The sequence below is a fragment of a genome, unplaced genomic scaffold, assembly GCF_019419815.1.
Source record: "Pyrus x bretschneideri cultivar Hongxiangsu unplaced genomic scaffold, Pyrus_bretschneideri_v1 Contig27, whole genome shotgun sequence".
NCBI classification, from domain to species: Eukaryota; Viridiplantae; Streptophyta; class Magnoliopsida; order Rosales; family Rosaceae; genus Pyrus; species Pyrus x bretschneideri.
In genome coordinates this window covers 5365508-5390475 of record NW_025999579.1, presented here as the reverse complement: position 1 = coordinate 5390475, position 24968 = coordinate 5365508, and the positions used below count along the sequence as shown (strand labels likewise).

The window sequence follows — 24968 nt, the reverse complement described above, 5'->3', positions numbered from 1 at the left end:
TTATAATATCATATAATAATATAATTTCCAACAGTTTGTTCTTCATTTTCATGCAGCTTGTTTATTTTATGACAAAGATTTTTATTTTTTTTTGCAAATGACATTTTATTGCAGTGATGGAAATTAACTATATCTTTACCGATTCAATTTTCACCAATTTTCTTTCCCTTAACAATTAACTATCTAACTCACTAAAGCAATCACTCTACCAAAAAATTATTACTTTTCACCTTATTTTTATTGGGATTGATTTTCAGGTTTGTCTTTGTTTGTTCAACTTACAAAGTAATTCGACTTTTACGGCATCACCATTTTATTTTCTAAAGCAAATTTTCACCATTTTATTTTTTAAAGTTAATCTCCAACCTTAATTTTAATTTCGAACTATTGAACAAAAATGGTAAACCCGCACTAGGATGATTCTCGAAGACACGCTCCAACTTCCGATACGCGCTTCGCAGACTCATAGACTCTCTTTCCTTCGTGGTTTAAATCTAAAAGGGCAGTTCCGTAATTCCATCTCCATCTTCCCCGTCTCCCCCTTTCCTCTCCCCGCACTCTCCCTCCTCCTTAAACGGTTAAACCTCTTTCAATCGGATCCAAACCCCCCTTTCACATTTCAAAAACAGTCAACCCGTCCGACGCGACTCAGTCTCCCCCGAGTCGGACCTTTCAACTCGGACCCAGTCAACACAGTTCGAAAGGGCGCGCAGCCAATTTGCACTGATATCTACAAGCTCTCATCTGAGCCAGGCTTGTAGGCCATGGCTAGGATTTACAACAATTGGGAGCGGCTGGTGCGGGCCGCGCTCAAGCGAGAGCAGCTCAGGAGCTCGGGCCCGGGCCACGAGAGGGTTCCTAGTGGAATCGCCGGCGCCGTCCCGCCGTCGCTCGGGAAGACCACCAATATCGATGCGATCTTACAAGCTGCCGATGCGATTCAAGCTGAGGACCCCAACGTCTCCAGAATTCGTAAGCCTTTTTCTTTTATGTTCTTGAATTTATTAAATTCATGCTGATTTTTTTCAGTGCTCAATTCGATTTTTGCTTGCCCTTCTAATTGTTACTATCTCTGTCTGCGCGTAAAATTTCATCTATGATTTAGTTTTAAGTTAGCTAAGTTTAGCTAATCGTCGTAATCGAACTTAAATTGTTTCAAGGATTTGAATTATACAATATGCTGCTGGTTTTAGTAGCTTTTGCTTTGATGTAAAGATGTTTTCTGTGTACTGCCGAATCGAAGTTGTTTACGGACTATGTTTTTTTTCCGAGCTGGAATATGTGATCTGGTGGTGTTATGATACTTGTTTTTTTGTTGGAGTGTTTATGTATTTACTAGAGTTGTATTGTTTGGATGTTAGTGTGTGAGCAGGCGTATACTATGGCGCAAAATCTGGACCCGAAAAGTGATGGCAGAGGTGTTCTTCAGTTTAAGACTGGATTGATGTCTGTAATCAAGGTATGCTTAAGATCTAATCGCGACTGGTAATTTTTGCATGGCTGCTATTACTGCAAGTGTACTGTTGCAATTACATTAATTAGAACTGCAAGGTAGGTTGTGCATAATGTATTTTCTTTTCATTTCTTATGGTTATAATTATACGATATGAGTATTTGAAATTTTGTTTCAGCAAAAACTTGCACAAAAAGATGGGGGTCCAATAGATCGGAGTCGTGATATTGAGCACCTTTGGGATTTTTACCAGCGCTACAAGCGACGACATAGAGTCGATGATATCCAGAGACAGGAACAACAATGGCGTGAATCTGGAACTTTTGGTGCTGACTTTGGCGAGTATGGCTTCCATTTTTTGCTTTAGTTGGATACTTTTTTTTTTTAACTGAGAAATTGTTAAGAGTTTTCTGTCCAAATTTTTGTTGCTTCTTCCCTTTTTTTTGGCATGGTTAAATATGTTATTAATTAATTATTTTTTGTTTCATATCGGAGCTCAGTTATGTAGAAATGAAAAATACAATTGCTACCTTGAGGGCTTTAGTTGAGGTGATGGAGGCACTTAGCAAAGATGCCGATCCTAGTGGAGTTGGAAGACTTATTACAGAGGAGGTATTTATCCCTTTATCTTCTATGGTTGGATGTGATACTCAACAATTACTTTACTATTGAAAGCCTGTTTTCGCCTCTTAATTCCTTTGCACTTTTAGCAAATTTCATCTTATATTGACTTATTTGTGTTGATTTTGGGTGATAAAAAAGAGTGATGAAAAAAACATTATCTACAAATTTATGTTGCCAACTATTTCGGCATTGTTGTTTTCGTTCCAATATGCGTGATTGTTTTTTACTTTTTTGATCTGTGGGTTTCCAGCTGCGAAAAGTTAAAAGGACTGATGCAACATTATCCGGGGAGCTTACAGCCTACAATATTGTCCCTCTAGAAGCACCATCATTGACCAATGCAATTGGAGGTTTCCCAGAAGTGAGTTTGATCTGAATTATGTGTCTTGCCATCTGTTCTTCTTGCCCTTCAAGAGTTCTGTTCCATTCACCTTGTATCTTATTTGTCATACCATTGAAGTTACTCACGACTTACAGTTTTAAGTATTTGGTTATCTCACCAGGTTAGAGGTGCAATATCTACACTTAGGTATACCGAGCAATTCCCCAGACTTCCTGCTGACTTTGAGATATCCAGACAACGGGATGCGGACATGTTTGATCTTCTGGAATGTGTGTTTGGTTTTCAGGTTTGTGTGTTTTTTGTATTTTCCCTAAGCTTAATTATAAATGTGGTTAAATGTGGTATGGTATCTTCCTGGAATGTGCATATGTTTTCAATTACCATTGTTGTTCTTATGCGTTTTTAATATATGTTTTTTTGCTAAACCCGCTTGCGATAACTATTCTGGTTAAATTTTTCAGAAAGACAATGTGAGGAACCAGAGAGAGAATGTTGTTCTTACAATTGCAAATGCACAATCTCGGCTTGGTATACCTGTTGAGGCTGATCCGGTGAGTGCTTCGGATTGTTGACTCAATGTCCTTGTGCTCGTGTGAATGAACTTGTTATGAATTGTTACACCTATTATTTTCCTATTTATTTATCTAAATATTTGTGTGAATTCATTTCTGCATTTAAGGCCTTACTGTTGTACTTTTATGCGCAAGTGGGAGAGAATTCTTACAAAGTATCAAATATCAACGTCATAGGCGAAAGTGAAGATACAAACAATCTCAAAATAAAAACACAAGAGATCTAACATGGTTCGGCGTAAAGCCTATGTCCACGGGCGAAGCATGGTGAGGAATTTCACTACACAAACGGAGATTACAAAAGAGTGTTTTAACTCTCACAACCCAAATATCACAAATTAACTGTAAACCAAACAAGTAGAGAACTTAAACAAACGGAGAAGATTCTCCCAAATTGTTCTCTAACACACAAATTGATTCTCACCAAATTGCCAAACGAATGAGTCATGAGTTTGCCACTCATGATTCCAAATGGTGACCTCCACCCCAAAACCCAATTAGAGAAAACTCTCTAAGCTGTGGTGAGGCATGCAAACTAACCCTAGGCTCCTGTTTATAGAGCATAGGACTTAGGTTACAATGAGAATTCTAATCCTAATTGGAAGTAAATCCAAATCCTAATCAAATAGGTAATTTACAAAATCTCTCCACCAAACAAGAAATCCAACCAAGAAGTAAAATCCAAACTCAAATAAGACACCAAAACGAAATAGGTAACACAAACCTAATTTCTGCATCATCCTAATTTTTAGCCGTAAATCAACACACATACCAGCCTCTTCTATGTCTTGTGAAGCAAATTGTTACAAAAATTAAATTTGAAGCATTGTACAGTTTCTCAAGTATGTGATCCTATATGCTATGTCTTTTTATATGCTTGTGTTGATATTTATAAAAATTTAAATTGCGATTTCAAGAAATTTAAAAATATAAGATTTGAAAGATATATTTACATGAGAAACGTATGTCGCTTCATGTGGTGGATACTGGGTTAGTTAATCGAAACAACCTGTTTGTAAGCGGGGCTAGGACTGTATACACCTGATCCTACCTAGAGTAAGACCACTCAATGGCAGGAGCCTTGTACACTACCCAACCTCTTATTTGAGTGTATGGTTCTTCTTGGTAACCTGGAGAGCTCGGGTTTGAAGTAGGAAACAGCCTCTCTCCTGTTGGGCGTAAGACTGTTTACCTGATTCTCTGTAGACTCTGCAATTGCAGGGTCTTGTATGTTTTACTGTTTTGAACTGCCCTTTTTACTTGTGTTGCTAGTGCTCACATTGGTATTTAAGATGTGTGTCATTTTATGATTCATTGTTCTTTAGAAGTATAATAATCTATTGCTTATAATACTTCATGGCATGGTCATGGTTTGTTTGATATTGTACGGGACCTATGGGCATGGAAATAGTCTTGTAGATGTGAAGTTTATTGATATATTTATGTCTTGGTGTGCACAGAAAATTGATGAGAACGCAATAAATGAGGTATTTCTAAAAGTTCTGGATAATTATATAAAATGGTGCAGATACCTGCGGATACGCCTTGCATGGAATAGGTAATCTCAACTCTAATGCTTTCTTAAATACTTAATGCTTATGTCAACAGCCGTTTAAAAATTTCTTATGTACACTGCTAATTACATATACACTTTTTCACAGTTTAGCAGCGATTGATCGGGACAGGAAAGTTTTTCTGGTTTCCTTGTACTTTCTGATTTGGGGTGAAGCTGCAAATGTCCGCTTTCTTCCTGAATGTATTTGCTACATATTTCACCATGTAAGCCTGAAAACATTATGCAGTTTGAAGATTTCTTCTCAGTTCATATACATAAGGTTCACTTATTTGAGTAGAATTTTAAACTTTCTTTTCATGTATGAATTTGTATGCAAGTTTCAAGTGAAGTATATAGTGTTGGCTCTTTTGAATTTATTTGTTCAGAAATTTAGTGCAAGATTACAGCTTGGAAATCGTCAAGTAACATTTTCGGATACTGTTTCTCTAGTATTGTAAATTGTTTTTTTATCTGTTTGATGGTGCAAGGAGACTTTGCATATAAAACATAGCATAACTTGCTTTATTTATATTTTTTCTAATTATTACAAATGAGAGATGACATCATCTTACTGTTCTACAGATGGCTAAAGAGTTAGATGCAATACTAGATCATGGAGAAGCTCTTCTTGCTGCCAGCTGCAGAACCGAGTCTGGGTCTGTGTCCTTCCTTCAGCAAATCATTTCTCCAATATATGATACATTGGCTGCGGTTAGTGGACTTCTATTTCAGATTTCTTTGTTGTATATTCAGTGTATCTTACTTCGTTTGTTTGTTTTTTTTTTTTTTTTTTTTTTTTTTGATATTGAAATTGGATTTGTTTTTATCTAAATCATGGCATGTATGTTATTGGTAATTTTTGTAAAGATTGTAGGATTTGAATACTGTATAATTCAGTTAATACGTAGGTGCAGCATGTTATACTTTAAAACATTATAGCACTAAAACTCTTTTCACTAATTACAAACTAGAACTACTTTTGCCAAGTCAATCAGATGGCTTCTCAATAACCTTCAAAAGTTTAGGTGTATTCTTTTTATTTTGAATCAAGATCACAATTCTTTGAACGCCGGGCCAATAGCTTGCTAGAATTTGCTTTATTAGTTTAATTCTTATTGATAAAAGTTATGGCTTCTTAACAGATCAATATCACCCTCATTTTTATCCAAAAAAATTATAAGGAAAAGAGGCAGAAACAAGAATAGCAATTGTTACTTTAGGTTCTTGTAAAATTCCTTGAGGTAAAAATTCACTTTGTTCGTTTCTATGGCCCTTTATTATTTAATGTTGTTGATAATGTTCTTGAAATGTACGGAGTTTGTTTATGTGGTACCTCGAGTTCTGAGATGTTGAAACTTGAATGCATGAATTAAATTGTTATTTCTTTAGTATGTTGTCATCTGATGGGGTGTTTTGGTATTACATTTATTTGTTAGTATGGAGACAGTAGTTTCATAGTGGGCATTACTAATATGGTGTGGTTTCTTCCTGATGTTGCTTCTTCCATTAAATTTCTAGGGTAATATACTGTGGCTGATATGTACTCTGTTTGGTCTTGCCAATAACTTCTGTTTTGCTTTATTTTTCGCATGCAGGAAGCTGCTAGAAATAATAATGGGAAAGCTGCGCATTCAGCATGGAGGAATTATGATGACTTTAACGAATACTTTTGGTTTGTTTCTTCCCCGTTTACATTTTTGATGGATGATATGATTCTTTTGTGTTTGGCAGTGTGACATTTCGTTTTCAATATGCAGGTCACCTGCTTGTTTTGAATTGAAGTGGCCTATGAGGAGGGATTCACCATTCTTGTTGAAACCTAAAAAGAGAAAAAGGGTTAGTTATATCTGTACTTTTTCTCCAAATTCATTCATGCTTTTGTATATTCGATCATTCTGAAGGTTTGAAACTTAAACTTGACATTTCATATTTTCTTTTGGCACTTTTCTGCTAAAAAGTCTCAATGACTAAGAGTTTAAAACTTTAAAGGGGTCCATAGGTATCCCCCTAATCTCATCATGCACACTAGATGTTCACAATTATTATTTTCAAATTTAACAATTAGAATTGTATAGTTGTATGCTCACTCTATTCTTATTCTCGAGTGTTCTTTCTTCCTTTCTTCTTCAAAAATTTATTTTTAAGCATCACTAGTTTGATTAAGCATGATGAAAATATGGTACATAAATTGTTTCTGAAAGTCTTGGTGCACAATTTTCTTTTCGTTATTGACATGTTGAACCTTTTTGGTGATTAACATGTGTATTCAGCTTTGGCTGGGCAATAGATTTTGATGAATTACATATGTTAGTTATGTAAAAGGCCTTAACATTTTGCTCTTATGTACAAAGATGATATTGGGAGTGATTTTCTGTTTTGGGTCTCACTTTTTAGTGCTTGTAAGTTGTATCATATAGGTGGAAAACCATTCTTTTGCTTAAACCATTTGTTTCCTCCTCGCTTTTGATTATTGCTTTGGATGGCAGACTGGAAAAAGCACATTCGTTGAGCATCGGACCTTTTTTCACTTGTATCGAAGTTTCCATCGCCTGTGGATCTTTTTAGTTTTGATGTTCCAGGTTAATTTTGCCTTCCAACTTTCCACATATGGTTACTGAGATAGTTTGGATTAAATGTCTACATTTTTTAATGTCTAACTTGTATTTCCTATGCTGAAGGCTTTGGCAATTATAGCCTTTAATGGACGCATCAATTTGGATACTCTAAAGACAGTCCTCAGCATTGGACCAACTTTTGTTATCATGAACTTCATAGAGAGTAAGTTTCTGCTTTTTGTTTATTTATTTTTTCAAACAATCTGCAGATCAACGCTAGTCCCAAAAACTTATTCTATTGTTGCTCTTTCTTTTCCTGTTTTGTTCATTGGCTGATGTGCTGTCTCTGTAGGTTTTCTGGACGTGGTGCTCATGTTTGGGGCTTACACCACAGCCAGAGGCATGGCTGTCTCTAGACTTGTGATTAGATTTTTCTGGTTTGGCTTGAGCTCTGTTGCTGTGACATATATCTATCTGTGAGTCTCCTTTCTTTTAGACAGTTTACTCAAACTACATTTTTACCTGATATCTGTTATTACTTTTGTAATTTTGTATTGAAATTTATAAATTTGCAGGAAAGTTCTGCAGGAAAGAAATGACAGAAACTCAGATTCATTCTACTTTCGGATATATGTTCTTGTATTGGGTGTTTATGCTGCTCTGCGCATAGGCCTTGCACTATTGCTTAAGTTTCCAGGATGTCATAAAATTTCTGAGATGTCTGATCAATCCTTCTTCCAATTTTTTAAGTGGATTTATCAGGCAAGTCCTACTTTTCTCGGTTTGAACTTTGAAATGGTGACCGAATAATTTTAAAATTGCTATGGCCAAAATGGTGATGACTTTATTTTCTGCTTTCTTAATTTGTATTTCAGGAGCGTTACTTTGTTGGACGCGGTCTTTATGAGAAGATGAGTGATTACTGCAGGTATGTGGGCATTTAGAACTTTTTATTGTTGATTATCTGTTCAGCTTCAAGCTTGATTTCTTTTGTTGTCATGGTTGACAATGTGATCTTGTTATTTAGAATCTGATGTAACTGAGTTGAGCTGACACAAAAAATTTTGGGATAAAGTAACAAGTGACTTGAGTTCTCAAGTGTCGCTTTGAACTTGGGAAGAAAGGGCCTCATTCAGTGAACACCAATTCTTAAGATAGAGCTTAGTAGAGTTTGTTTTCATTTTTTATTTTCATATTCCAAATAGGCTATACTCTTTCTAGATATTGTTTCTGTTAAAGGAAACTTGTTGAGTGTTTGTCATCCAGTTGGACTTACTATGATATTTCCAGATTATTTAGGTCTATATTTTCTATTGCTTCTCAGATAAGGTATCAATATCTTGGCATATTCATGGAATTCTGCAGCTTGGCTAGGCTTGTCATCACTTAAGGGAGACTAACTTCTTTAACTTATTGTATGTAAGTTATGGTGTCACTCCCTTTTGTGTTCTAGGTGTGCTGATATATTTGTCGCCACCCTAAGCTATTTCGAGTTCATTAGGGTTATTATATTCTTTTTCACTTTACATTTGGCTCTTGGTTTTGGAGTTTTCAAATTAGGACAGATCTCTGTGATGAAGATTTATGTCGGTACTCCGTCCAATATATTTTGATGGCCTGGTTCAATTTAATATTCATGTTTGGCTATGTCTGCATGTCAAATCGAGTGTTGACATATATGCTGGTTGATTAGCTTTTATTTCTTCAAGAGACCGCATGTATGTAAAGGGCCTCATATATTGTTTCAAAAAATTCTAATTTTTGCAGGTATGTGCTCTTTTGGTTGATGATCTTCATCTGCAAGTTCACCTTTACCTACTTTCTCCAGGCAAGGCTACTCTTACTCGTCCTCAAGTTCTAGTGATCAATGAGTATATTTTTCAGTTGATCAACAAGTCTAGTGTTTGGCTATAGTAGATTTGTAAAATTATATAAGAATTTAATTTTAGATGAGATGTATGTTTGTTTGGAAACTTTGGATTTGAGATCGGGATATTTTGATGGGAAGGAAGGGAAATGGAAATGTGGTGGTGGCATGGATATATATTTTTCAGTTTCTCTTTGGGCATCTTGGTCCAAACATTTTAAAAATATTCCTTTTGAGTGTAGTTTTTCTAGATTGGGGTGAGTTTGAATTTAATTTAATTTATGATTTTGCTTGGTAGTATAACCTGAACATTAGGACTTCTTGTATTTGTCTTCTACTTTTTACACTGTTTCATTTACTTGAGTCATCATTTATACTGCAGATTAAACCTCTTGTTGAACCCACCAAAATCATCGTGGACCTTCCATCTCTGCAATACTCGTGGCATGATTTGGTGTCAAAGAGTGAGTTTCGCAACATTGATTTACTTTCTGTGTTCTTGTTTATGCTCACTAGTACTTTGTTGCTTGACATCAGCAATCAACTCAATCCAAAACCTATTTTTTGTTTTCTGGTAGAAACTAGTAAGGGACAAAAACTCGGATATTGCTGTCTTTAGGCCCCATAACTTATGGAAGTGCAATTATTGGTCTATCATTAATCAGGATGACGTGTTGTCAAGATGCTACTTTTACCTTCAGGATGACTACTTTATCAACATTCTCTGATTCACATTAAAATTATGTTAAACCACCTTTCTCACTGTTCCTCTTTCTGCACATGGGCCACAAAGCACTACATCTTCCCTACTGGTTTCCAACAATCCTCTTATGGAAGGTGCTTGTTACGTTTTGAAGCTTTTGGTATTTCATGAGATTGCACTTTAAACTTGACGTGTTAGTCCTTGGCATCTGTATCGTAATACATGTCATTCTGATGAATTTAAAAAATGTACTCTATAGGTGGATATCTTGCTACTGATTGTCTCTTACTCTCTTCATTCTGTGCAAATTATCTGATCATGTGTTTGACGCTTTATTGTATCATGATATGGTTGTAGTGAGAAGGCTCTCCTATATTAAATCAAATATCATGTTGATTCGCAATAGCAATTATTTTTTAAATCATAACATTTGTTTATGTGTAACTTTTTTTCATTTTGTATGAACATACTTTTTTGTCAATAATTAATGGTTCCACTGTTCTTGATGTTTCTTTGGGGGATTGATAGTGCTTGGAATAGAATGTTGCTGCATGTTATTGATGTATACATCTGTTTTTGCAGATAACCATAATGCATTGACGCTAGCTTGCCTATGGGCTCCTGTTGTGGGTGTGAGTATCTTCTTTCTTTAGCTTCAGGCTTCTAATGAGAGGGTTGAATTTACTTCATGAAGATGTATTATGTTAGACTAGAAAGTTGGATTCAGTTGAATTTGACATTGGGAATATTTTAAAATGGCATAAGAATCTGTTGTGCCTCAAGTGAGGTGCTCATTTTCTTGTCTTTCTCAGATCAAGGGCTTTCTCCCTTGTTACCTTTTGAATTAAAACGCCTTCTGTCTTAGAATGTGCATATTGCATCTACTTAGGATGCACAGTTCTAATATAATGTTCTATGGTCCAGATCTATCTCATGGATTTTTACATATGGTACACACTCCTGTCAGCCATTATTGGTGGTGTGATCGGTGCAAGAGCTCGGTTAGGCGAGGTATTATCTACTCTAAATAGTTGCAATTTCTTTCTGTGCGACGTATGGGTAGTTTCTGCTCTATGTTTGTATTGTTCATTGTTAAACATATGTAAAGGTGTTATTCTAAGTTTATGGTTCTAGAAAAAAAAATGAAATTGTAGGCTAACATACTTCGCTCTATCATCTCATCTGCCTCAATTCTTCTCTTTCGCTCTCATGTTTTCTATTTTCCTTACATTTGTTTCATCATGCAATTCATCACAACTTCTTACAGGGTTGGTTGTCTGTTGTTTGTTTGTGGCAGATACGTTCAATTGGAATGGTGCATAAGCGCTTTGAGAGTTTTCCTGAAGCTTTTGCCAAGAATCTTGTCTCACAAGATAGAAGGTGGTTATTTGTTTACTTTTCTCATACTACTGCAATTTTTGGTTGAAGGCGTACAGGTCTTGGAAATTTTAAAATATGCACTGTGGCTGGGAAACTCATGGTACTAAATTAAAATGCTGGTCCTCCTGACAGCACTATAGTGATACTCTGAAGTGATTTGAATTTTCGACCTTGTACCATTGTTGTCAATTTCCTTTGCTGCTTTTAGTTTCATACAGATTTGTTCTGTATATTAAATTCGCACACAGCAAGGGTAAGGCTGCGTACGATAGAGGTTCAAAACCCCACCCCACCTTGACCCTCAAAAAGCAGGGAGCCTCGTTGGCTTGGGGTTGCCCTTTTTTATCAAATTTGCGCACAATTTTATTTTTTCCCCCTTTTAGAAATATAATTGAATGTGGTATGAATGTCCTCGAGAATAAGCTGAAGTGAATCATTAATGAGCTTTTGGATAGAGTTGATTAACTTGAAAGGTTTACTTGCCATCTTTCGATAGAAGGTTACTTGCTATTCAATTGATATAAATTCCATCAAATTCTGAAGGTGTGATCATTGAGGGTACAATGAAGTCCACCTACTTATGAGAAAGTCATCAATTTTAAAAGAAGCGCTTCATACTCGAGTGCATTTCTTACTTTTATGGGAATCTTGCTGATATTTTTATTTTTCTAGTATAATAAGATGATTGATTGTGTAGTATGATAATAGGCAACTTGTTAGCCATGTGACGGATCTGGAACCTGATCAGTCATTTTCAAATATCTTGTAATCGAAATTACATTTTCCTTTGTCATTTTTGTTAATAACTTGCATCTCAATTCACTTCTTCAGGTTGCCGTTTAACAGTCAGTCATCCCAGGTGAGTTTTTTAAGCTGATTTTTTTCCCCTACTGTTTCAGTTAATTTTTTAGATGATCATATTCCATGTTAGCACAACGTATTGCTGCAAGTTTCTGGTCTATGAAAGTAATTTAGGATGTCTAGAGTTATTTTGAGTTGCATATTGGTTTTTAGGCTTCACTACAAGTCTTTATTTGTTCAAGGACAGTGGGACACACATTAAAAGCTTCTATGCATGTTAACTTCTCACTCTGTGTAATAGGATATGCCAGCAGCATCTGGGACATTTCATTTTGTTTTCCGGTTGTGGGAAGGATTTAATATGAAAATATCTAACTTCCATCCTGTTAAAATCCATTTGTGTTGAAAATGTGAAATTAACTGATGACTTCCAACAAATGTTTATATCTTAAAATTCAGTGTCACTTGTAATTTTTTTTTTTTTTCTTTTTTTGTGGTTATTTTTCAAGTTTGGCTCTGCAATCTGCTCTGTTCTTGTTACTGCGACCACTTTTGTTTTCCCTTTCTGTTCTTCCTGCTATGAAATTTTTGGCATTGAGGTATGAGTTGGTTCATTCAGGATTCTCAAGATTCAAACAAGATGTATGCAGCCATGTTTTCTCCATTTTGGAACGAGATAATTAAAAGTTTGCGAGAGGAGGATTTTATTAGTAATAGGTAATATGCTGAGGCTTGCTACTTGCAATGAGAAGAAAAATCTCAATGCTATTCTCCTGCTACTCCAGTTTGTTTTTGTTTTATGGTTGGTAAGCCTTGAACCTGCGTGTTTTTTTATCCTCCAGGGAGATGGATTTGCTCTGTATACCTAGCAACACAGGAAGTCTAAGTTTAGTTCAATGGCCTTTGTTTCTTCTGAGTAGTAAGGTACGGCCTTTGATTTCAGTTGGAAATATGGATATAGCCAGTAGCATTTTGTAGTATAAATCCTCTTTCTTTCTTTATTTGTTCTTATATTTTGGTAATTTTACAGATCTTGCTGGCAATTGATTTGGCTTTGGACTGCAAAGATACACAGGCAGATCTTTGGGATAGAATACGCAGGGATGAGTACATGGCATATGCAGTTCAGGAAGTCTACAGCAGTATTGAAAAGATACTATATTCTCTGGTTGATGGTGAAGGGAGACTTTGGTATTAATTCTCTTATATTTACCATGTTATTCTTCTTTTTCAAGTGTCAGATTGTTACATATCATGATTGTCAAATGGTTGAGTTGTCTGTGCTGCCTTCTTTATGGTAGGGTTGAAAGGATCTACCGTGAGATCAACAACAGTATTATGGAGGGTTCTCTTCTTGTAACTTTAATTCTTAAGAAGCTTCCGCAGGTGTTACAGAAACTTACAGCTTTAACTGGGCTGCTGGTATATTCTTTGACCATTTGCATCACTCAAGGTTTCATATTGTTTAACAGTTTAGAACTCTTATTTAGTGCTTGTTGCGGCAAATTTGTCAGTCACTCCTTTGTATGTGGTTGTTTTATGTAAAGTCTTGGTTCCATTCGTCTTTCTCTTACGTCTTGCTACTACAGAACATGTAACTACAGTTTCTATATTATTTAATTCTTGCCATTTAAATACACAGCTTGTTGAATGTTTTGAGGTTTATTATTAGATATCAGTCATTTTATCCTTTTAATATGGTCTCGTAATGTCTTGTTATTGACATGGATGATTTATGTCAGATACGCAATGAAACTGATGTACTTGCAAAAGGGGCTGCTAAATCTGTATTTGAGCTGTATGAGGTTGTTACTCATGACCTTTTGTCATCTGATTTGAGGTATGTGAATTGTTTCTCTTTAATTTTTAAGCCGGATTTTTATTTTCTTGTGATGTTTATAATTTACCTATCCTTCCCCTTCTAAACGCTCCAGGGAGCAGCTTGACACTTGGAGCCTTTTAGCAAAAGCAAGAAATGAAGGGCGCTTGTTTTCCAGGATAAGGTGGCCCAATGATCCAGAAACCGTAAGCATCATTGAATGGAAGATACAAAGGGAAAAAGAATCTATGCGTCTTTGTATGTATTCAAAATTTCAGGGGTTTTAATTATTGTATATATTTTTGTATCTGTTGCCACAGAAAGAGCTGGTTAAGCGGTTACACCTTCTTGTCACTGTAAAGGATTCTGCAGCAAATATTCCAAAAAATCTTGAAGCAAGAAGAAGATTAGAGTTTTTTACAAATTCATTGTTTATGGACATGCCTTTAGCAAAGCCAGTTAGTGAAATGGTTCCCTTCTGGTAAATGATTTTCATCATGTGAGCTGAAACTTCATTACCTGTCAGTTTTATTTATTTTTTATATTATTTTGAAAATCTGTTGTTTGTTTGAGAACAGTGTCTTCACCCCGTACTACAGTGAGACGGTACTTTATAGTTCCTCTGAATTGCGAGTTGAAAATGAGGATGGAATATCAATTCTTTTCTATCTTCAGAAAATTTTTCCAGGTATGTTATCCTGCATTTATACATAAAATCTTCACAAGAAAATATTCATTATCCATATTTTGCCTTTATAAATACGTGGCCCAGTCCTGTAGGACTGTATATGAGCTGATAGGAGCCAAATTCTAGGATTCTTGTGCCTGGCTTAATTACATCTAAACTGATTGCCAGCATGAGCCAAGCTTCTTCTGAAAAGTGCATTTTATCTTGGGTGGCCTAGTTATAATCCAGCTGAAGATGGACATCACTTTGAACTTTTGGTCACTTAACTTAAACAAGCTCTGAATGAATTAATCCCTGAACAGAGATTTTACTGTTTGGGATGGATCCCTGTCCTCCATGACTGTAGTTATACATCATTGATTTTATTCGTTGGTTTCTCTGTTTATTTTACATTAAGTGGCTAAGAATTTGTCTTTCATTTTAGACGAGTGGGACAACTTTTTGGAACGGATTGGTCGGGGTGAGTCTACTGGGGATGCTGAGCTGCAGGAAAATTCAAGTGATTCTTTGGAGCTTCGGTTTTGGGTGTCTTATCGCGGGCAGACTTTAGCTAGGACCGGTTAGTTTCACTTGCTATAATAGCTGGCATTTGTTTCAAAAACTTAACATTGTTGGTAGTTCATTTATATTTATAATCATATGTCAGTTAGGTTGGTTTATCTTTTGACTTGTATCGAATGATTTAATTTCTTGAATTGCAGTGCGTGGTATGATGTATTATAGAAAGGCTTTAATGCTACAGAGTTTTATGGAAAGAAGACCGTTTGGAGGTATTTTCTTGTAGAAATTTGAATTGCTTTCAAGTTTCTTTGGGTGAGCACTGAGCACTTGAACAATGTGTGTAAGTTTAACATATCTTCCTGCACTGGTAGTGGGCAATTATCCGCAAAATGATGTCTTCACTAGTCAAGGTTATGAGTTGTCACGTGAATCACGAGCACAAGCGGATTTGAAATTTACTTATGTGGTGTCGTGCCAAATTTATGGGCAACAAAAGCAGAGAAAGGTACCGGAGGCTGCTGATATATCCCTTTTGTTGCAGAGGTACAATCTTTTAATATAATGGATCTCTCAAGTTTTGAGTTATGTTAACCCTTTCGTATGAGTTTGTAAACAATGGGTTTAATTCTGGGTTTAAGGCAAGCCCTTTTTATATCTTAAAAAGGACAGTACACTAGTAGCACCAGCAATGGTAAGTTAGGTCTATGTCAAGTATGTAAACCTTCATCTTGGGTTCGTATCACGTTGAAAATATCCTCTCCTAGGTGTGTGCTTGCTTGTTCTGTTCCAATCATATATCAGATGTCTGCATACAGTTCTTCAACTCTTTGAGGATGCCAAGTCATATGTCTACAATTAGATAATCTTGGTTTCCCTGAACCTATCTTTATGAAACGGGATGGTGGTGTAGGTATTTTATTTTTCACTTGTATGATACTATTTTCAATTTACATTTGACTAGGAATGAGGCCCTTCGGGTTGCATATATACACGAGGAGAGTGGTGCAATTGAAGGAAAGACCACAAAGGAATTTTATTCAAAGCTTGTAAAAGCCGATATACATGGAAAGGATCAGGTACTCCGAGTTTTTTTCCCTCTCTTTTTCTTCCGTCCAGTTTAAGGTCTTCTGTAGTCTATACTCTAGAATAAATTTTCTTTGGTGTTAACCTTTTGGTCATCCTAGATGAGTCTAATGAAAGCATCCCATCTGAAAAATTATTTGGCTGAGAGGCTCAACATTTATAAATCGACTCTATTAGGTGAATAGTACAAAGGGTTTGGGAATAATTGCACTTATTAATCTCATTGTGTGCTTACGTGAGTTTTTCTTTTGTCTAATATCAATTTACAGGAAATATACTCCATTAAACTTCCTGGTGATCCGAAGCTTGGTGAAGGGAAGCCTGAAAATCAAAACCATGCAATAGTGTTCACTCGCGGGGAAGCTGTTCAGACTATTGACATGAACCAGGTGACCAATTGATCATTTGGTGTTTGTTTGTGACTGAGTGTGTTGCTGCTTTCTTTGTTGTCAGCATTTGTTTTTTACACTCTCATTGGCTCCCTATATGGCTGTTTAATTTAGTGGATTACTGTATTGTTACTACATTATGTAAATAATGAATTCATGCACCCTAAACATGTCCCCTAAACATGTCACTTCTCTCTCTCTCTATAATTTTTTTTATCACCTGCAATTTGACACAAGGCTAATTTTACACTAGTTTGCAACTTTGCTACAATTGAGGAGGATATAACAGCTGATTGATATATGCTCTTATTCGGTTCTTTAGGACAACTACCTTGAGGAGGCAATGAAAATGAGAAATCTCCTTGAGGAATTTCGCAGAAAACATGGCATTCGACATCCAACTATTCTTGGCGTGCGAGAGCATGTATTTACTGGAAGGTTTGGCCAGCTTCTCTTCCAGTCTTTATTTGTTTAGTTTTTAAAAAAAATTTTACAAAATTATTATTGCCAGCATACTTGATTACATGTATGTTATTTGTATCCATGCAGTGTTTCATCTTTAGCATGGTTCATGTCCAATCAAGAGACTAGCTTTGTGACTTTGGCTCAACGAGTTTTAGCATATCCTCTCAAGTTGGTATTTTGTAACTTGACCTTGTTTGTACCAAACATTTTGAATATGTGGTTACTCAATGGGTTTGGTTTGTTTTCTGTCCTGGCATTGGTTTGAGTTTTGTTTTCTCTAATATGCAGAGTTCGTATGCACTATGGACACCCTGATGTGTTTGACAGAATTTTCCACACTACACGAGGTGGGATTAGTAAATCGTCACGTGTTATCAATATTAGTGAAGATATTTTTGGAGGTAAGCATATAAGATGCTGGTAATATTTCTCTTATATCTGCTAGCAATACTGATTAGTTTTGTAAATGGCTACACTGATGCCTCTAGGTTACTGAAATTTGAGAACATGTTACCCCCCATCCCCCCAAATCAATTTAAATACAGTACATCGGTCTTAGAATTTAGGTGGATACACTATAAAGATGCTTTATAGTTGATGTCCATGTGCATCTATAGTTGGGAATGTTTTGCTCTTTTCCTAACCTTAATAATTTGATGTTCACTGAAGAAAATGATTTATTATTTTTTTAATAGGAGTTTCAAATGGTGAGTTTTGTTGTGCTTCATTCTTGTGTCTTTTAATCTGGTTTTGTCAACTTAATTAAAACAAATTCTGCAGGGTTCAACTCCACATTGAGGCAGGGTAACATTACACACCACGAATACATTCAGGTTCCATACATAAGCAAATGTTGTGTTGTTGTCCAGTTAAGTGATGAATACCTTTCTGGTCTCTTGATAACGTGCTTCTTTGTGTAGGTTGGGAAAGGAAGAGATGTTGGATTAAATCAGATTGCATTATTTGAAGGGAAAGTAGCAGGAGGAAATGGGGAGCAGGTCCTCAGTAGGGATGTGTACAGGCTTGGGCAACTTTTTGATTTTTTCAGGATGTTCTCTTTCTTTTACACCACTGTTGGTTTCTACGTCTGCACAATGGTACTTTGCTTTTGAATCCTGCATAATTCTAGTTTTTGTTTTTTATTCTTCATATTTGGATTTTGTGATAAAAATTGGTTTGTGATGCAGATGACCGTTCTCGTAGTATACATCTTCTTATATGGAAGGGCTTATCTGGTAAGTGGTAACTTAAACCATACTGGAGAAAAGATAATTTTGAAAAGTGGATGGGAAAAGTTTAGGTGAACCAGCTCATTTCCTATTACTTTTTATAAATGCGTTGTAGATGATACCTTTTTGTTAAATCTTATAGGCTTTCTCTGGAATTGATCGTGCAATTGCGAAGCAAGCAAAATTGTCGGGTAACACAGCATTAGATGCTGTTCTCAATGCACAATTCTTGGTGCAGATTGGAATTTTTACTGCAGTTCCAATGATTATGGGTTTTATACTTGAGTTGGGATTGTTGAAGGTTAGTCTATTTAATCCTCATCTGTGTATGTTCATATTTTATGTCCGTATCTGTAGTAAAGTTAAGATTACTTTCCTATTCATAGTGGATTTAGGATATAAAGAACTTCCAGAAGATAACTTGAACAAGGATAAAAGATACGAGAAATATAAGGAGTTCATGGAAGAGAAGCATGTATACTAGTGTCCTAATTTGAATCTGATTTATTAATTTCGGTATCTGATTTAAAGCTGATACCGAACAGATTTTAGCTTTTGTGTTTGATTCGATAAAAAATCCATAAGTTTATTGTTGGATTGGAAATGATTTTAGAAGTTCATAGAGTCGGTTATTCTAGATCTTTTGTTACCATATTTGGGCTTCACTATTTATCTCACTTGAGCTATGTGAAAGGGGAGGGACAAAACCGTTGTCCTATAAATGGGCTTCCTCACCCTCATTTTAGAGGACTTAACCCTAGGTTAACCCAATCTTGTGCGTCAACACACTTTTAGCTTTTATAAGACAACAAACTCAATTGAGGAGGTGGGTGAAAGTAAGGATTGGTTTGGTATTGCTGTGCTTTGAAAAAAAATTGCTTCTGCTGTGTTGTGAGAATAAACAGCTGTGAAATAAAGCAGCAGAGTGTGGTAAACTTTTTTGTAAAAATGCCTTTGGAAAAAAAAAAAAGTAGTATTATAGTGTTTGGTAAACTTTTATGTAAAACAGCTGTGACTGTGAAATGACCAAAAAGGGTATAATACTAGATGTGCCATTAGTTTAATTTTCTTAACAAATAAAGGTGAATTATTAAATATACTTTATTTTTAAAAGAAAACTTTATCTTAAACATATAATCCAACGTTTAACAAGAAATCATAATCCAACGTTCAACATATAATCCAACATTTATAATATCTATTTACCATACAACTATTACTCTTTATCTTTTCTTTTATTATGGAATCATAATTTTTTTATTCTATTTTCTTCTCCAAGGTTCGGTTCTCCTCTTTTGCAAAACCTGTATTTTCTTTCCTCTTCCGCCGCCCACTCCTTCTCTCATCCTTCTCTCTCTGTCTCTCTCTGCCATATCCGAAGGAAGGCTGGGTCGCCGATAAACTCCACTCCCTTATCAAAGACCACCACCGCAGCAACACCAATCGGAATCTCTCGAACACAATCCTTGCTCTCTCAAGGGAGATTTGGTAGAAGCTTGGTGACCAACTCGGTGAGCGACTCAGTTGTCCATGGATGTGAATCGTTGACTTGAATTGGAGAGAGAGAGGAACTGAGTCGTTGGCTTTAATCTAAATTGTGTATTGATTGGGTCTGATGGGTGTTGTGGGGTCCAAACTCGAGAAGGCTCTCGGCAACCAGTTTCCGGAAGGCGAGCAATACTTCAGACTTGAGAATTTCGGCAATACTTGCTATTGTAACAGTGTTTTGCAGGTTTCGATTCTGCATCCTCCAAATTCAATCGTTTTATTAGTGAAATTTTGAAAATAGGGTTTTCATTTTATTGAAATTGTGTAAATTTTGTGGTAGAACGAGAATTACGTGCAGCATATGCAAATTTTGAGCTGTGGATGTTTTGAAATTGAGTAAGAGCGAAGAGACGGGTGAGGGTAGGTTTGGAAATTTGGAAGTTCATTTAAAGAACACTATTCATCCATGTTTTGGCGAAAAGAAGCCGGTCTTTCAAAGCTTATTTTTGCTGCTTCACGTTTTCAGCTTTTTTTCACCCAAAACTGTGAAAATAAGTTGTTTTTAAGTGTTTACCAAACACCATTTTGAACTCATCTTTTTTTGATACCCACTTTTTATAAAAGCACCTCAGTACCAAACCAGTACTAAGAGATATGATGTTAAGCTAAGTGCACTCATACTTTGCACTTGATTTTTTCTGCTACAAGAATAAATAATTTTTTCAGTGTTCTTAGGACTTGTTTTGATTCTAGGTTTAGGCTTCTAGCTCTCTCATTTATATCCATGATTATAACTGTCAGTAGATTGAATTTGATACGGGACTCCTGGGTATGCTAATTTGAATCCGGTTATTAGTGTTAATCTGAACTAGAGCTGATATCCAATGTATTGAAACCTTTTGAGTTTGAGTTCAAGTTAGAAAATAATATCCATGGTTTAAATTTGCATTGGAAATATTTTGGAAGTTTTTTATTGCAGTGTTTCATAATGTTTTATTACATTTGTAATTTTGTAAAGATAACATTTAATACCCTCGAAAAGAGGGGGTTGATGTAAAGACATCATATAGTTTAAACTCAGTGCACTCTGATGTCCAACCCTTTTTCTTCTATGAGAATATACAATTTTTTTCAGAGCTCTAGAGAATGTTAAAATAAGACAGGAAAAGCAACATTGTTTTCTCTGTATGCTAGTGAAGCATTGTTTTCTGTATATGGAAGTATCTTGCAGTTAAAATTCTAGTGTATAAGCATTTACAATTAAAAACCTTTTGTGTTACAGGCGGTTTTCAGTTTTATCACAATGCAGCTTCAGTTGTGTTCTGTGTTCTTCACATTCTCATTGGGAACTAAAACTCATTATTTTGGGCGCACCATTCTCCATGGAGGTGCAAAAGTATGTATTTGGTTCATTCATCCTTTTCTTAAAAGTTCTGTTTTTGTTTATCCATATCTTATTGTATGGAATTGATGGCTCGTGTATTTATATTTTCATTTCACCAACAGTACCGAGCAACTGGTAGAGGCTTTGTTGTCAAGCACATAAAGTTTGCTGAGAATTATAGGCTCTACTCGAGGAGTCATTTTGTCAAAGCGTAAGTGGTATTTTCCAGTGATGAAATACATTATTTCGTTTCCACTTTCTTTAAATTTTGGATGAGGGGTTGTTCTTATATTTGTGAAGTTCTTTAAACTTTTTATTTTTTCTTTTGGGAAGCTCATTTATGTCTCAATTTTGCAGGTTTGAAGTGGCTCTACTTCTTATAGTTTACATTGCATATGGGTACACAGATGGTGGTGCTGTTTCTTACATTTTGCTAACTCTCAGCAGTTGGTTCCTTGTCATCTCCTGGTTGTTTGCTCCCTATATCTTTAATCCGTCTGGTTTCGAGTGGCAAAAGTATGTTTTTATTTTTAGTTAACTTTCTATTTGTAAGGTACACATATGCGCAGCTGTCCTTTTGAAACAACTGAGATGCTCTCTTATTAATTAAACAGGACGGTGGAAGATTTTGATGATTGGACCGGTTGGCTTCTTTACCGAGGTGGGGTAGGAGTTAAGGGAGAGCATAGTTGGGAATCTTGGTGGGATGAGGAGCAGGTTTGTGATTGAAATGACATTAGAATTTCAACAAAAGTGGTGTTTCTGTTTTTCTAATTCTTTAAGTTGGTTTATTATTATCATTATTAAAGTTCGTTCTGTTAAATGTTATAATGTACATAGGTTTTCATGTTGCAATTATCTGTATAGGTTGATTAAAGTGCCATTATTTTAGACTGAGGCTTTTGTATGTTAATTCTTTAATCTAGCTTCGTTTAGGATTGTAGGTTGCTTTGTTGTATAGATCAGTGTGGTACACTTTAGGTGATCTCTGTTGTAAACACATTGTCATGTATTTAATATACAAATATCAAGGAAACTGCACCTGACTCTGGAGCTAATTTTGCCTAGCCTTTTGTTTCTTTTTCTTTTTGCCTTTGGACCGGTGTCGAGGGGAGGGGCACTAGCATAGAGCTGGCCATCTTTCTTAAATGATGAGTAGTAAGAGTATCTGTTTTGCAGATGTTGCCTCTGCCTCAATCTTATTTCGACTTTCTATTTTAGGAATATTTTTTCAGCCACAATTTGTTGATCCAGCCAACCCCACTTAGTCGGATAAGGCTTGGTTGTTGTTGTAATATGTTAATTGTTGTTTGTTTGAATATGTTGCATGTGATCTTTACATTTTAATTTTTATCTTCTAGAATGGTCCTCTCGTTTGTTTTTGTTGTGTGTTCAAGACCGCTTTCTCTTTGTTGCCCTTGTTTTATTTATGTCATGTGTTAAAGCTGACTTTATGCCTGTGCAGATGCATATTCAAACACTGAGAGGTCGTATATTGGAAACAATTTTGAGCTTGAGATTCTTCATGTTTCAATACGGTGTCGTCTACAAACTCCATATCACTGCAAAGGACACATCATTTGCGGTAAACTTCATATCCTCTCTATTTTTTATTTATTTTTTTTAACATTCAAATGAACGATATATCAGTGCAAACAAAGTCAACCAAAGTATTTCCTTGTACACCTTGCCAACCAAATCTTTCTTTTAGGCAATCCTATGGGAAATGTGCATCCACTGAAAAGATAAATAAAAAGAGGAAACGAAGAAGTTTAGGAGAATTCTGTTTGTAGATTGGGCATGCTCTGGAGATGGGTGTTCAACTCAGATATGAACTGAATCTGTCTATATTTGATCTCATACTACGAGCTTAATATATAATCATGTTGTGATTTCATTTTGATTTGTACTCGAGAGATGATTACGACTATGACAGTTCCGACTGATACTATAGTGCATGGTTGAATGTGCATACAGCTTCAGCTCTAATGTTTAGTGGTTCACCTTTTTGTGATTTTGCATGGACATTCTCTCGATTGTTAGCATCGTTCGCTCTTTATCTTGACATTTTTGTCTTCTGGTTTTGATGCAGATTTACGGCTTCTCTTGGGTTGTATTGGTGACTGTTGTCCTGATTTTCAAGGTTTGTGCCAAGAAAGTTGTCATACCCCTTGCCTCGAGCTTTTGAGTATGCTCGATATATTTTAATGAAGCTCATACTCTTGGTGACTGAATTTATTTTGCATTCCAGGTCTTCAGCTTCAGTCCCAAAAAGTCCGCCAACTTTCAGCTCGTGATGAGATTTATACAGGGTGTGGCATCCTTAGGACTTGTCGCAGTTATTGCTCTTCTTGTAATATTTACCGAGCTCTCAATAGTTGACCTGTTTGCAAGCCTGCTGGCAATCATTCCTACCGGATGGGCCATATTATGCGTAAGTTAAACTTTATATCCATTCCTTGCATGCGTTATTCTATATACACGGTCATTTGGCAACGTTTTGTTGAGCTGTTTCGGTTGTGCATAAAACAGCTAGCGGTCACTTGGAAGAGCATCGTCAGGCGTCTAGGTTTATGGGACTCGGTGAGGGAGTTTGCCAGGATGTACGATGCTGGTATGGGGATGCTCATTTTCGCTCCTGTAGTGTTCTTGTCCTGGTTCCCCTTCATCTCCACCTTCCAGTCTCGACTTCTCTTTAACCAAGCATTTAGCCGTGGGTTGGAAATATCACTCATCCTCGCCGGAAACAAAGCCAACGTTGACATCTAATCGGAACACTCCCCTGAAAAGATTTGGCCACTGCAACTGCTCAGAAATTTGTATATGTTTTATCGACATCTCGTGTGATATTGTTGTTTTTGGGTATGGCAAGGGTAGAACGGTTATTTATGTACATATATATGGTTGTAAAAAATTGTAGCTGTGATTGAGAATGTCATATAGTGAATTTGATGACGGCGAAAGTGTTGTGGTAGGGAGTCCTTCGGGATTAGCTTATTGACTCCCCATTTTGGTAAAATGACAAGATAGCCCTTGCGACGTTTTTGTGCCATTTTTTCCTTCTTTTTTTCTGTCATAATCCTCATAAATTTGATCAGTCTTCAATATGAATTATATTATCGGGGGATTGGCCATTCAATTTTTCTTCCCTTTGCATTATAAAATATTAAGTAAAAAACGCGAGAAGAAGGGTAGTATATGGAGGGTCTCACTTTGAGTCTCCTTAGCATTTCACTTTTATTATTTTATTTTTTTTAAGAGATGTTAAGGTTACTTTAAAAATGAGATTCTATATGAACCCTGCTGCCTTACAGTTTATGAGACTATCGCAATAAGGGCTGAAGCGATCAAAGTGATCTAACTTGGCTCTATCCAAAAAGGCCCTCGGTCGTCTATTTGTGAGAAACTTTTGCAAGAATCTCCTTTGCATTTCTCTTTGTTATAATCGATATTCGGAGAGGAAGGACTCAAACTCGGGATCACGAGGCAAGAATGAATGCTCTTAAACGACTTGTAATGTAAGACGGAAGTTTTATGGTGCCCAAATGAGTGGCAGGATCTATAACTCGACTAGAAGAAATACAAACTACTAAAACCCTGCAAATTATCGAAAATTTGGTGAATGCAACTATTCATTCAGACAACCAAAACATCGAATAATAAGAGGCAACAACCATACAAACAAGTTAGGCAAAACACACAAAATTTGGTCAAATAAACGAAGTGAACTTTCAATCCCAAGACCGCGAGATAAAACTTCTTGATATCAAAATGCTTCAATGAATTCATGAGACTAGCAAGAGAACCCATCATTCAGCACTAGCGGGATTCAAACGGAAACGTAGTTCAAATATATCCGAATGCATAGAACCAATGATGATCCAAAAGATAAATGAAAAAGAACTTGCATTGAAGAAAGATCCATGGCCACAAACCAAAGCCTACAAACCTTTATACCCGTTCTAACTCGGTGTCTATATGAAGAACTAAGCCACACGTATCCCACCCAATATCGCTATATTGACAACGATCAATACAATCAGTCAGTAATCAGTATGAGAACTTCACA

At 36.0% G+C, this 24968-nt stretch overlaps 1 protein-coding gene across 3 annotated transcripts; it reads left to right on the top strand.

Annotated features, from left to right (window-relative positions):
* The first annotated feature begins 424 nt into the window (after positions 1-424).
* LOC103950073 (callose synthase 10) lies at positions 425-23938 on the top strand. 3 transcript variants are annotated; one of them, XM_009361226.3, is made up of 51 exons: positions 750-972; positions 1362-1459; positions 1632-1795; positions 1954-2065; positions 2328-2438; positions 2581-2706; positions 2882-2971; positions 4453-4550; positions 4654-4771; positions 5130-5258; positions 6143-6219; positions 6305-6383; positions 7034-7126; positions 7226-7325; positions 7455-7578; positions 7678-7864; positions 7978-8030; positions 8870-8930; positions 9352-9433; positions 10255-10304; positions 10597-10683; positions 10970-11052; positions 11884-11911; positions 12473-12570; positions 12696-12777; positions 12884-13044; positions 13155-13275; positions 13596-13693; positions 13788-13878; positions 13993-14153; positions 14251-14360; positions 14785-14919; positions 15062-15130; positions 15233-15404; positions 15823-15937; positions 16214-16333; positions 16656-16771; positions 16883-16966; positions 17087-17199; positions 17579-17631; positions 17719-17895; positions 17986-18033; positions 18170-18328; positions 20798-20911; positions 21022-21110; positions 21257-21415; positions 21514-21616; positions 22365-22484; positions 22992-23042; positions 23151-23333; positions 23432-23938. In XM_009361226.3, the coding sequence occupies exons 1-51, from the start codon at positions 765-767 to the stop codon at positions 23666-23668; spliced, it is 5697 nt and encodes a 1898-aa protein (XP_009359501.2). In that variant the 5' UTR covers positions 750-764; the 3' UTR covers positions 23669-23938. The 3 variants fall into 3 exon arrangements, with proteins under 3 accessions (XP_048443979.1, XP_048443980.1, XP_009359501.2); XM_048588022.1 differs by lacking the exons at positions 20798-20911; positions 21022-21110; positions 21257-21415; ... (3 more) ...; positions 23151-23333; positions 23432-23938 and adding an exon at positions 19307-19599 and having other exon boundaries at positions 425-972; XM_048588023.1 differs by lacking the exons at positions 20798-20911; positions 21022-21110; positions 21257-21415; ... (3 more) ...; positions 23151-23333; positions 23432-23938 and adding an exon at positions 19409-19598 and having other exon boundaries at positions 427-972.
* The last annotated feature ends 1030 nt before the right edge of the window (positions 23939-24968 follow it).

Bases quoted from the DNA above. Each gene is read 5' to 3' on its own strand.
- LOC103950073 (XM_009361226.3), top strand. From the start codon at position 765: ATGGCTAGGATTTACAACAATTGGGAGCGGCTGGTGCGGGCCGCGCTC. The intron at 4,772-5,129 runs GTAAGCCTGAAA...ACTGTTCTACAG, and splicing joins TTTGCTACATATTTCACCAT to ATGGCTAAAGAGTTAGATGC. The intron at 11,053-11,883 runs GTGGTTATTTGT...TCACTTCTTCAG, and splicing joins CTTGTCTCACAAGATAGAAG to GTTGCCGTTTAACAGTCAGT.